Source organism: Tarenaya hassleriana, unplaced genomic scaffold (assembly GCF_000463585.1).
Source record: "Tarenaya hassleriana unplaced genomic scaffold, ASM46358v1 Cleome5, whole genome shotgun sequence".
In the NCBI taxonomy this organism is placed as follows: Eukaryota; Viridiplantae; Streptophyta; class Magnoliopsida; order Brassicales; family Cleomaceae; genus Tarenaya; species Tarenaya hassleriana.
The window spans coordinates 1,457,561-1,469,949 of NW_010967707.1; the positions used below are offsets into that span (position 1 = coordinate 1,457,561).

At 39.3% G+C, this 12,389-nt stretch overlaps 3 protein-coding genes and 1 pseudogene across 4 annotated transcripts in view; 3 read left to right on the forward strand and 1 right to left on the reverse strand.

Annotated features, from left to right (window-relative positions):
* LOC104826183 (UDP-glycosyltransferase 74C1) overlaps positions 1–1,489 on the reverse strand; it is a 2,273-nt gene extending 784 nt beyond the window's left edge. Inside the window, exons 1-3 of the mRNA XM_010558753.2 lie at positions 1,125–1,489; positions 569–929; positions 39–359 (exon numbers count right to left, since the gene is read on the reverse strand). Of these exons, the coding sequence (XP_010557055.1) occupies positions 39–359; positions 569–929; positions 1,125–1,429 (987 nt within the window). The 5' untranslated portion in view covers positions 1,430–1,489. The remainder of the gene's footprint in view (positions 1–38; positions 360–568; positions 930–1,124) is intronic.
* A 1,611-nt stretch (positions 1,490–3,100) lies between these two features.
* LOC104826184 lies at positions 3,101–5,532 on the forward strand (annotated as a pseudogene).
* Positions 5,533–5,879: 347 nt separating this feature from the next.
* On the forward strand, positions 5,880–11,775 carry LOC104826185 (methyltransferase-like protein 13). 2 transcript variants are annotated; one of them, XM_010558754.2, is made up of 16 exons: positions 5,880–6,408; positions 6,491–6,592; positions 6,740–6,806; positions 6,920–7,092; positions 7,232–7,489; positions 8,095–8,178; positions 8,279–8,326; positions 8,416–8,480; positions 9,015–9,063; positions 9,292–9,526; positions 10,002–10,123; positions 10,303–10,383; positions 10,541–10,615; positions 10,704–10,897; positions 10,982–11,132; positions 11,395–11,775. In XM_010558754.2, the coding sequence occupies exons 1-16, from the start codon at positions 5,992–5,994 to the stop codon at positions 11,593–11,595; spliced, it is 2,322 nt and encodes a 773-aa protein (XP_010557056.1). In that variant the 5' UTR covers positions 5,880–5,991; the 3' UTR covers positions 11,596–11,775. The 2 variants fall into 2 exon arrangements, with proteins under 2 accessions (XP_010557056.1, XP_019059755.1); XM_019204210.1 differs by having other exon boundaries at positions 6,337–6,408; positions 6,528–6,592.
* A 306-nt stretch (positions 11,776–12,081) lies between these two features.
* Positions 12,082–12,389, forward strand: part of LOC104826186 (ras-related protein RABA5d-like) — a 2,036-nt gene continuing 1,728 nt past the window's right edge. The window contains exon 1 of the mRNA XM_010558755.1: positions 12,082–12,354. Within this exon, the coding sequence (XP_010557057.1) occupies positions 12,169–12,354 (186 nt within the window). The 5' untranslated portion in view covers positions 12,082–12,168. The remainder of the gene's footprint in view (positions 12,355–12,389) is intronic.

Consider the following 12,389-nt stretch of genomic DNA (forward strand, 5'->3'; position numbering starts at 1 on the left):
AAAAAAAAAAAAAAAAAAGAGAGAGAGAGAGTCCGTACCTCTTCCAAGAAACCATGAGGCAGTTTGTTTCGCTCGGAGTCTCTCAGAGACCATAAGAAGGAAAATCCACTCTCTCTCATCCCGAAAGCGATCTCCTTCATCTGCTTCTCGTCCAAAGCGGCCAACGTTCCGTACGAGACATAAACCACCGACTTAGACGGTTTGGTCTGCAGCCACTTGATCGCGTCGCCGCCAGGCTTCGGCCTGAAGTGACCGAGACCGTAGTCTTTGTCTTCCGGTAAACGGTTGTCCAAGAACTTCGACGGCACCACCGGTCCTATGTTCTTCACTGGCCATTCCTTTCCCATCCATTTCATTACCTGTGATAGAATGTTCATGAAGGAAAAAAAAAAGGAAAAATAGATTGATATACGTATGTTACTTGTATGGGTATAATCGTAATAGTGTATTTTCCTATCGATAACATTGTATAAGCGTATAATCGTAATATTGTATACGAGTTAACAGAGTTGTCTACTGTATTTTTCTATCAATATAACGTTGTACAGATATTATACATTAGACCCACCTTATCTTCGAGTTGATCAAATGTGTTGCAGAGAATGCAATCGGCTCGACGGAAATTCGAGAACTGGCTAACGACAAGGTCGAAGAGATGAGGGTACGATCCCGACTCGCAAGCAAACGACGGCAAATCCTTCTGACTCAACAGCGGTAATGCCGGGAACGACGACAACGTGGGATGGTCGTGTCTGGATGTCGGGACGTGGTATGTGCCTTCGTTGATGTGATGATATATGAGGTTGACCGACCACGGTTGAGTGAAGTAAGCCACCGCACGAAGGCCCAGGTCCTTGGCCACGTCTAGTGCCCACGGCATGAACGGATCGTATATCACAGCTTTCGGGGGTCGCTCCGATAACATTTCACTGTCGATATTAAACAAGTTATATATAAGACGTAACACTAGGTTAAACGTGAATATACAAAATTACAATAATACCCTTATGGTAGCTAATCATTAGTGAGTTTATCCACCTCATAGATATATGGGGCCTGATCCATCCATCTTAGTGTACAAACATGATGACGGTGGTGGTGATGATGATGAAGGTGGGTTATACCTTTGGATGAACTGCGAGAGGCTGCGAGAGGTGCAGTCGTTGAAACGGTGGGTGCGTCGGAGCATGACGAGAGGGTGGTCGTGTTGGTCGAAGCCGTTGAAGATGGTGCGTAAGGAGATGGAATACTCGGCCACGTACGGGTCGGACTGCTCGTTGGAGGCGACGACGAGAGTGACGGCCAGCCCCTTTGCGGAGAGCCGTTTAGAGAGCTGGATCATTGGGTTGATATGGCCTTGTATCGGGTACGGAAATACCAGCACGTGACCACCTCCCCCTCCTCCTCCATTTCCACTCTCTTCCCCCATTGTTTTATCAGAAGATGATGGGTTTTTTTTTTTGGTTAAAGACAGAAGATGATGTTGATGATGAATAATGGTTGTGAGGTCTTGGTATATTTATACATGAGATTTCAATGTGTTTTTTTTTTTTTTTTGCATTGGTCGTATATACACCTAATCTCCTGCTTCTGTCTCCTTCCCATTTATCACGTGAGGAAATTGTAACTCTTGCATGGGACCTTTTATCTTCTCGTTTACATGTAATTTCGGTTTATGGACGTTAAAACCAGAATTATAATTCACGGGAAAAATCAGGAATTTTTGCAAAAACTACGAAAATGCGTTAGCTGTTTTCCTTTTCGTTATTTACAACATGATTTGTTTTTTGTATAATTTATTGGCAATTTTAAATTTTCGATGATAGACAGTCGATGTAATTAACGTGCGAGAGTTTTTGGGCAAAATTTAAAATTTCGTATATTTTTTACAGTGAAAAGAAAAACTAGAAACTGAAGGAGTTTTCAAAAAAAAATGGTGTTGAAAAATATGGGAATTATTTTACTAAATAGATAGTAGAGTAAATAAATTGGTAAAAAAAAAAAAGGGGGGTTATGATTTTAGGAGAGGTCATTTTCTATAAAGTTTTTTTTTTTTTTTTTTTTTTTTTTTTGCATGAAGATCGAATTTGGACGGTTAGTAGTGCGCCCTCTGAATGTGCGGCACTGGTTTTTCAATGAAACTTCAACAAATTTTTTTAACTAAATCGTCTAATTATTATTTTTATATAAAAGATTTCGTTCACTTTCATCGACCGACTTGACCACTTTGACCCGCGTGTCCTTCCAACTCACACTCCTCCCTCTCCTCGGAACTTGAAGAATATCCAAATCGATGGGTAATATCGTAATTATATTTAGAATTTAACATAGAATTATCTATTCAGATACCAGCAAGTAAAACCAATGATCGATTTTGTCCGAATTTATGTTTGATTTTATTTTTTCTCTTCGATTTCTTCAAATAAATCGCAACGCATTAGAGATTAAACTACACATTTTACAAACTCTGGATATTTATCGTTTCCATTCACCATGCATGTATGCATGTATGTATGTGTGCGTGTATATATATGTGTACGTATGGACGAGATTCGAGATGATGTCTGTACACATGGGCTGTCAGTTTGAGGCCAAAACTGATAGATATATCGACATAAATTCATTAATATGCTGAGGTACGGCAAAAAAAAAGTTATCTAAAAAATCTAATAATCTTTATATTATTTCATAATAAAGTGGGTAAAAATATTCGGTACACGGGTATCTCAGCAATTCGTATTCGAATTTAAAATCATAAATCCAAATTATATGCAAATTAGATTTAGAAATACACGGATACTCGAATACTTTTTTGGATATTCAAAAACTCATAAATATGATATCAAAATTTAAATCTCAATGATACATAAAATGATGTCCTAGTGCCTTATCTAGTTCTAGAGTCGCATTCAATCAAATCTTATAACATGGTACCGAAACATGTCGCATGTGAGCGATTAAGATACTTTTTTTGGCCACGTGATGATATTAAAAAAAAAAAAATCAAGATCAAGGTCATGCCAACACAGAACAGAGCAAAAAAGGTTCCATAAAAAAAAAAGGAAGAAGAAGAAGAAGGAGGAGAAACCAGAGAAGAAAAATGGAGGAGAGCGGGAGAGAAGGAGGTCATGTAATTTGCTTACCATTCCCAGCACAAGGTCACATTAACCCAATGATCCAATTCTCCAAACGCTTAGCTTGGAAGGGGATGATGAAGGTCACCTTCATCTCCATCTCCGACAAGCCTTCGAGCCCTTACAGAACACAACACGACATCTCCAACGGCTTCGAAGAAGGCGAAAAGCCTCGAGATTTGGACGAGATCGTTGACAGAGTTCAACGCAGCGTCACGAAACGCTTGCCCGAGCTGATAAAGGAGCTGAGTTGCTCCGAGTTTCCTCCCAGAGCTCTCGTTTACGATTCCGCTATTCCTTGGGCGTTGGATATAGCGAGGAGCAGTGGGTTGGTCACGCAAGCTTGGTTGTTCGTGAACGTAATATACTATCATGCCATGAATGGTGACTTCTGTTTAACGTCTGGAGGAGCTGAGTGCCTGGATTTAACGTCGTTTCCTTCGTTGCCGAAACTGAGTCGTAGCGATTTGCCATCTCTCGTCAGTGACCCGAGCTCTTACCCTGCGATCTTCAGGGTTCAGGTGAATCAGTTCTCAAACATCGAGCAAGCTGATATGGTTATGTGTAACACGTTCGATGCGTTGGAGGAAAAGGCAAGAACCATTACATGAGATTTCTTAACTGGAGACATACCCGAGTTTCTGACAAAACTGCATTCTTTGAGGGTCTTGTAAGTTTATACATTCCATAAAGTGTTTATCCAGACGCCATATACCGACGGGATCTGCTTAGTGTAAAGATTAATTTTATCAGAATTCTGGATCAGAATAAGCTAACGGGTCGAGTTCCAGCCGAGTTGTTGGAAAGATCGAAGAGCGGACAACTCTCACTAAGGTATAACTTCACCTTGCAGTTCTCTTGCCATACAAAATCCGCTGAAATTTTACTGAAATCTTGATTTTCGCTGTAATCTGAAACGTACCGATGGAAGGGTCGGAGCCAATCCAGGACTCTGTTTTGAAACATCGTGTGGAAGCGACAAGAAATTCGTTGTCCCACTGGTTGCATCAATGGCAACTTTGATCGTCCTCGTGGTTTTGTTAGGTTTGTTCTGGAGACACGAGAGGATAACCAAACGAGCCGGTATATATACATATGTACACATACATATCTATCCATCTATCTATCGATTTATCGGAACAACTCTATAAGTTTTACAAGGAGCTAACTGCTCGAAGAAAACTCTACAGTGGAAGAAGATGCAGATAGAGGAACTAAAAAAGGTTAAGTGGTTTCACAAAACAAGTTGTTTACATACACAGAGGTTGTCAAGATGACGAACAACTTCGCTCGTATCCTCGGTAAAGGAGGGTTCGGAACAGTGTATCATGGCTTTTTGGACAACGTCGAAGTTGCAGTTAAACTGTTGTCTGAATCATCATCACAAGGTTACAAAGAATTTCGCTCCGAGGTATTCCATAAAATCTAATCTTCATAACATTTACAAAATCTACTAGTTTGAAGAGAAGTAAACCTGTGAATTTCGGGTTGAGGTTCTCATGAGGGTTCATCATGTAAACCTGACCGAGCTGGTCGGGTATTTCCACGATACCGACCACACTGGTTTGATCTACGTGTTCATGGCTAATGGAAACATGGCAGATCATTTGTCGGGAAAGTATGGTTATACATTGAACTGGTCACAGCGATTACAGACCGCACTAGATGCAGCACAACGTCAGTAAAGATCCAAACTTTTTCTCGTTTCGTTATCCGGTGATATCTCGAGATCTAATGTGTTTAAATTTTTAAAATTTCATGAAGGGCTTGAATATCTTCACTTGGGATGCAAACTTCTTATAGTTCATCGAGATGTGAAAAAATCGAACATCTTATTGAACAGCACGAACAGACTGAGCAAAGTTAGCAGATTTCGGACTCTCGAAGAGTTTTCAGACAGAAAGCCGATCTCATCTGTCCACTTTAGTCGCAGGAACACCTGGTTATCTCGATCCACAGTCAGTGTTCTTCAGACCGTTATCCATATACATGTATATATGTTGTGTGTTCATCAAGATTCATGTTTTTTTAATCGTTTTTGTTGTATAAAAACTACAAGTACTATGCGACAAACTGGTTGAACGAGAAGAGCGATGTGTACAGTTTCGGAGTCGTTCTCTTGGAAATGATAACGGGTCAAAACGCCATTAACGGACCTCAATCGAAACGTGTTCATGTCAGTGACAGGGTGGTATCTGTTCTGTCATCTAAAAATGACGTGAACTTCATCGTCGATCCGAAAATGGGGAGAGAGTTTGATCCGAACTCTATCCGGAAGGTTTTGGAATTGGCATTGGCATCTGTTTCTCAGAATTCTTCATAGAGGCCGAATATGCATAAGATTGTTCGTGGATTGAAGGAGTGTTTGGAGAAAGAGGAAACTTACAAGAAAAATTGAACAATGTCCGAAACAAATGGAATGGAATGCAGAGGAAGCAAGGTCGTTCATGTTATTTTGCTAATCTTGAGATTGAAAGTTGAATAAAATAAAAACCTCGGGGTGGATTTTAAATTTTTGAAGTCTTTAATTTGCAAGATGGATGAAATCTTTGTGATCAAGTCCTTATTTGTGTGCGTTTTTTTTTAATTTTATTGTAATCGTGCTTTAGCATAATTTAGAAAATGAGCAATTCTATATTTTATTTTATTTCGCAGAAATTTAAAAATATGCATTACAGAATTACATGTATACATCCATATACATATTTCCGTCATGGAATCTGCAATATGAATTCACCGGTTCACCCGGTTAGGGGTATACTGGTTGGATTTCAGGATTTGTTGCATTGTAGACTTGTAGTGGGAGATCGGATAAAACCCTTGCACGAGATTAGGGTTTTTGCAAGTTGCAGCAGAAATGGGGAAGAAGAAAGGAACCAAAGCAAACCCATCTTCTACGGATGATTTCCTGCAAACCCTAGAGGACTTCACCAGCAAAGAGAATTGGGATAAATTCTTCACTCTTCGAGGCAATGATGATTCGTTCGAGTGGTACGCTGAGTGGCCTCAGCTCCGTGACTCGCTTATCTCTCTCCTCCGGGATTCTTCTTCTTCTTCTTCTTCCACTTCTTCTCCTTCTTCTTCTGCGACTTCGCCTCAGATTCTGGTTCCAGGATGCGGAAACTCCCGCCTCTCCGAGCACTTGTACGACGCTGGGTTTCGTGACATCACCAATGTCGACTTCTCTAAGGTTGTCATCTCCGACATGCTTCGTCGTAACATTCGAACACGGCCCGAAATGCGTTGGCGCGTTGCGGACATAACAAATTTGCAGGTTTGGATGCTTTGTTTTTTCTGTGTGCTGTCTCGCGCATCTCGCTGTTCTCGCATTTACGAGCTTTCATTCCTTAACCCAGTTGGCAGATGATTCCTTTGATGCGGTTCTTGATAAAGGTGCTCTGGATGCTTTGATGGAGCCTGACGTCGGCACGAAGCTCGGCAATCAGTACTTATCAGAGGTTTTATTGGGCTTTCTAATATTACTGTGTAATCGTTACACGATTGAAGGGATTTCTGTGATTTCAGTTCTTGAATATGAAATCCTTGGATTCCGAATCAACTACTATTGTTTTCTGTTTCAATGCTGATAACGTATGTGTTATCAGGTTAAGCGGGTTTTGAAACCCGGGGGCAAGTTTGTTTGTCTGACTCTGGCGGAGTCTCATGTTTTAGGTACTTAGAAAGCTTTAATTTGCCGCCATGGATGAATTGATCGATGGACATGTGTTTTTTTATCCTCTTTTCTTCATCATCTGTTTTTAGCTCAGATTTTTAAGTCTTTGCAGGATTGCTGTTTTCAAGGTTTCGTTTTGGCTGGACGATGACTGTTCATTCCATCCCTCAAAAACGCTCAAACCTTAAGACATATATGGTGGTTGCCGAAAAAGAGAATTCCATTGCGTTGCATGAGATAACGTCTTCCTTTGATCTCTTATCTCTCGATTGCAATGATAGTCAGGTAAAACTTTTGACAACTTGTGTTTCATATTAGAGATATAAAATTCTATCGGTTGGCTGATATTTTTTCCGCTTTTTAATAATGTATGGTACAACTACACTGCCCTGGTATAATGTATGGTATGAAAATATTCTTTTAGGCCTCTGGTATGCGTGAAGCCCTTGAGAGTGAGAACCTGATACGTAGGGAGTGCAACAATGGCTCTGATATATTGTATTCTGATGAGGATTTGAAACTTGGTATTAAAGGAGATTTGGCAGAGCTCAGCGAAGGGCGGCGGATAAAATTTACTTTGGGCGGTCAGGGCAGCGAGTTCTGCTATAGGGCTGTGCTTCTTGATGCTCAAAAGCAGTCTGAGCAGTTCTTGTATCATTGTGGTGTTTTTCTTGTTCCCAAGGTATGCCTTATCTATTCAGTCATCATGCCCTGGTTGACTTATTGTGACCCATTATAATTTGGGTTTATTCAACTCATAATCAGCTAATTATAGGGGTGATAAAAAGATTTTATTAGATCAAGTATAGTGATAATTGACTTGCGTTTTTTTCCCTATATCTAGCTTGTGAAACTGTGAGTTAACAAAGTAATAGACTGGAGATGCCTAGGTATGCCATTTTTAACAAGACTCAAGATGCTAAATAAGTGTGGTAGTGTCTAAAAAAATCTTATACAGTGCTTGTGCGTTTTCTACCAAGTTCAAGCTACAAACTCAATGCCTACGCTATCAGGTTTGGAAGGTTTATTTGTTGGAAAGGTTTTATTATTTGTGGAACTGTGGGATTTCTGGGCTTTACCAGTCTTAGCTGTGGAATAAATTGTTGTGGAACCCAGGTGGAAATGTAGATCAAGTTTCATGATTTAGTTATGTATGTTGAATTTTTAAGTACTCATTCATTGGTTGTGAGAAATCACAAATCCTTAAAAGTTAACTTTGGCTTGCTATTCCGCCGATTTCATTTATTCTTTTGAACCATACAACTTAATGTTAATGTTAAATTTCAGGCTCGTGCTCATGAATGGCTGTTCTGTTCAGACGAAGGACAATGGCAGGTTGTCGAGAGCTCGAAGGCTGCTCGCCTCATAATGGTAGCTTTGTATAAGTTCAGCCTCATCTTATTAAACATGTTGTCTGTGTGATCTTTTCTCCATATGAGATTCTGAACAAATATTAATTTTCTTATTGAAGGTCTTTCTTGACAGTAGTCATGGTAGTGCCAGCACGGAGGATATCCAAGTACAGTTTGGATTGTTCTTCTATTGACTTGTCTGATGTAATATGTTGTTTCCAGTAATGGTTGATCTTGTGTTTTTTTTTTCTCTCAGAAAGATTTGTCTCCAATGGTGAAACACCTAGCTCCTAGAAATGATGATGATGAATCTCGCATTCCGTATGTTCCTTTTCTTGTCTTCAAGATGCCATATAGTCCATGGTTTTGTTGCAATGCTTGTTCTTTCTACAATTTTCTTATCATATTAACATCCTCATTCCTTTTGAGAGAATTAATTTTGCATTTTTTTCTACTGTGTTACTTACCCATTTTTAACAGTTTCTCTGATAAATGAGTTTTTGTTCTCGATCTCACACAGGGTTTTTACTACACGGGCTCAGTTTTTCTTCGTTTTGTCTACAAGTTTACATTAAAATGAGCTGTTGACTGTTGAATGAGATCTTTGATTTTTTTTTTCTGAATGTTTTGTAGCATGTTTCCTTGTCAATATTGTTGATGATGTCATTTGAAAAGCATATTAGTCATCTAATCTTCACGAAGTTATTTACATTAATTGGATGTTTTAGTTACAGAATCATAGTATAGGAAATTTTTGTCCGGTTATCAGATTCCATCCCGCTCTCTGAACTTCTTTTGTCATGACTTATTTGCCAACCTAACTTATTACATATGCATTGTATGTTGTGCTTGCAGGTATATGATGGCAAGTGATGGGATCAAAAAGCGTAATACTGTCCACCAGGTTTACTACTAGAATAATTCACAAATTATCACTTGGAATACAATTTTTATTGCTTGCGAACTCTTCTTTTGGTTTCTTCAGTGATGACCAACATTATTTTTTTTCCTCAATTATTAAGCTTGTATCCTTCAGTTTTTGGTGAAATTTGTAGGTTACTTCGTATGGTTGGCAAATGTGTATCTGGGCTCTTATGGTTAATGGTTACTTACAATGCATTTCAATTTGTAGGTTACTTCTCCCATGACTGGGCCTGTGGTCATTGAAGATGTGGTTTATGAAAGTACTGCTAACAGTGCCAATTGTTCAGCTTCACTTGGAGATTTGCCATTTCGACGCCTTGTATTCAAAAGAACCGAGAGTTTGATACAGTCTGAAGCCTTGCTGGTAGGGGATAGCGATAACGTTGACCAATCTAAGAATGCTTCCCAATCGAAACGAAAGGGGAATAGAAAACGAATTCAAGGTAAAACCTTGCTCTCCTAGATTGATCTGAAACTGTGGTGTTTGGTTGTTTTTAAGTTGAATGCCCCATATGGCTCGACATCTCTCTTATCGGAACTCTTATCTGTTACTGAAATTTTGAATTCCAGATGTTTTTTTATAAATTATATGATGAAAACTTTGAAGTTTAAGGGAAGGATTTGCTAAGAGAGCTTGCTGATAGAATTTTCCTGGGTGCATTCTGCATGCTTGTGTCAGCGTATTTTTCTGAGGCATGGAGTTGGGGATTACGATAGTGAGAGCATTGAGTTTATTGGCTTGAATTCCAGGGTCTGCTAATTGTTGGAAACTTTTCTGGCGTATTACCTCTAGGTTTTGTTTGCTACTACTTTGGATGAATAATATTCACATGTTCTCTTACCCTATCCTCATCTTGGTCGACTTAAAACTTTGGTCGCTATGTCTTATAGTCCTTCATCTGCCTGTCTCCATTTCAGAATCAAATGTCTGCTTGAGGGTTTCTCACGATTATTTGGCCAGCTCTTACCACGCTGGGATTATTTCTGGATTCACATTGATATCTTCCTACCTGAAGAATGTTGAATCTAGTGGACAGATGGTGAGGATTCTATGTTGGTACTAGACCAGTTTATGTGTTTTTTCACCTATAATCTCATTGTTGTCTGGGATAAGAGATTACTTTCACATGTTTGACAACAAGAAAATCTGGCTTCCTTGTTTAATTATTGTTCGTGGCCTTTGCTTGTGTGGGCCCAACAATGTTTTGATGTCTCTCAGGTTCATGTTGTTATAATTGGTCTTGGAGCAGGTTTGCTCCCCATGTTCCTCCAAAGATGCTTACCTTTTTTCAAAGTTGAGGTAATTTCAGATTACAGTCAGAAGAAAGCAACCAGTCTAGGAAGCTTTTGTACCTTTGTTTGCCTTTGGCTTAAAAACAGAAGTGAACTTTACAATTGAACCACTGAATAAGAATGTAATGGTTTCTTTGAATCATATGTGATGGCATATTCAATAGGCTGTGGAGCTAGATCCTGTGATGCTTAAAGTTGCCAGGGATTACTTCGGCTTCTCGCAAAATGATCGCTTAAAGGTAAACGCTTCCTGTTACTTGTAACATTTTACAAGAGAAAATAACACTTTTTTAGTTTTTTTCTCATTTGTCATTATTGCTAATAAAGGTGCATATCGCTGATGGGATCAAATTCATCCAAGACATCGCAAACTCTGAATCTTCTCCCGAAAAAGCCTCTACTGTTGCCTCCCAGACACAGGCGACTTGCTCAAATGGGAATTCTGCGGTTTCTCATGTGGGCAGTGGCAATACTACTTGTGCCGACATTCTGATTATAGATGTTGATTCAGCAGATTCAAGGTGAAACCAAGGTCAACATTGCAATATACGAAATGCACCCTATGATTTACGCTAATTTTACTGGTTTTCGCTTTATGTTTGTAGCTGTGGTTTATCATGCCCTGCTGCTGATTTTGTCGAAGAGACATTTCTTCTTTCTGTTAAGAACGCCCTCATGCCACACGGTCTATTCATCGTAAATTTAGTCTCACGGTCACAAGCTGTTAAAGAGATGGTTGTGTCAAGGATGAAAAAGGTGAGAAAAAAATGATTTTTTTAATCATTGATCCGATATATAGTAGGTCTATAGATTGTTTTGCCCCGAATATACGAGTAGTCAGTGCCTTCTTTCCCTGATTCGAGTATTATCACATTCAATTGGTGCCTGCAATGTCGTCCTATATGTGTATTTGTGGTCTGATTCGAGAATCTGACCGAAACTAGCCCACATGGTTTTCGGGTTAGGCCTTTGCTGCAAGTTTTTGATCTCTCTGAGTGTTCTTTCTTTGTTGTCCAAGGTTTTCGACCATCTGTTTTGCATTGAACTGGAGGATGAAGACGTGAACATGGTTCTGTTCGGGCTTTGCTCGGAATCTGGATTCAACGAGAGCGACATTGATGAATCTGCAGAGGTACTCAAGGGATTGCTCGAGTGCCAGAGACAGGAAGTGAAACAGAGCATCATAGATGCTGCCAAGAAACTCAAATGCTTCCAGTGAAGGTAGTAACTAGTTTAGCTTCACACAAAGAAAATGCCATCTTTCATTTATGGTGGAAACGTTGTTGTGTTGGAAAGATCTTCCTCGTCGGATTCCGACATTTTTTTTCTCGTTAGGGTTATATCATATGTATGTTGTACTCAAACCATTGAAATGATAGTATCTTGTTATTCAGTTAAATTATTTAAAAAGAGACAGTTGTAAAATTTAGGAACAAAGTCTGTAATTTGCACTAGGAATTTACGAAAAGTTAATGTGTAATAAAATAAAAAGATTATACTTTCTCCGTTTCAATAAAAAAAAATTATTTTTATTTTTAATTAATTAAAATATCATATTTTAATAGAATATTAATTTGGATATCATTTAATGATATATATAACTTTTTTAAATTTACTTTTAAAAACTGTGAAAAAAAATCTGAAACGACCGTTTAATATATAAAACAAAACAATGGGGCTATTATGACCGCACTTCATGCGCGGGATGATGTCTTGTAATACTCTCTCTTAAGCATCTTCCGACTCCTCTCTCTCTCTAAAGCTGGTATCTCTTTCTCTCTCTAAGGGAACGATGTCGTCGGACGACGAAGGAGGAGAAGAGTACCTGTTTAAGATAGTGATCATCGGCGACTCGGCGGTTGGTAAATCCAACCTTCTCTCTCGGTACGCCCGAAACGAGTTCAACGCCAATTCGAAGGCCACGATCGGCGTCGAGTTCCAGACTCGGAGCATGGAGATCGAAGGTAAGGAGGTCAAGGCTCAGATTTGGGATACGGCGGGGGGGGGGGGGGT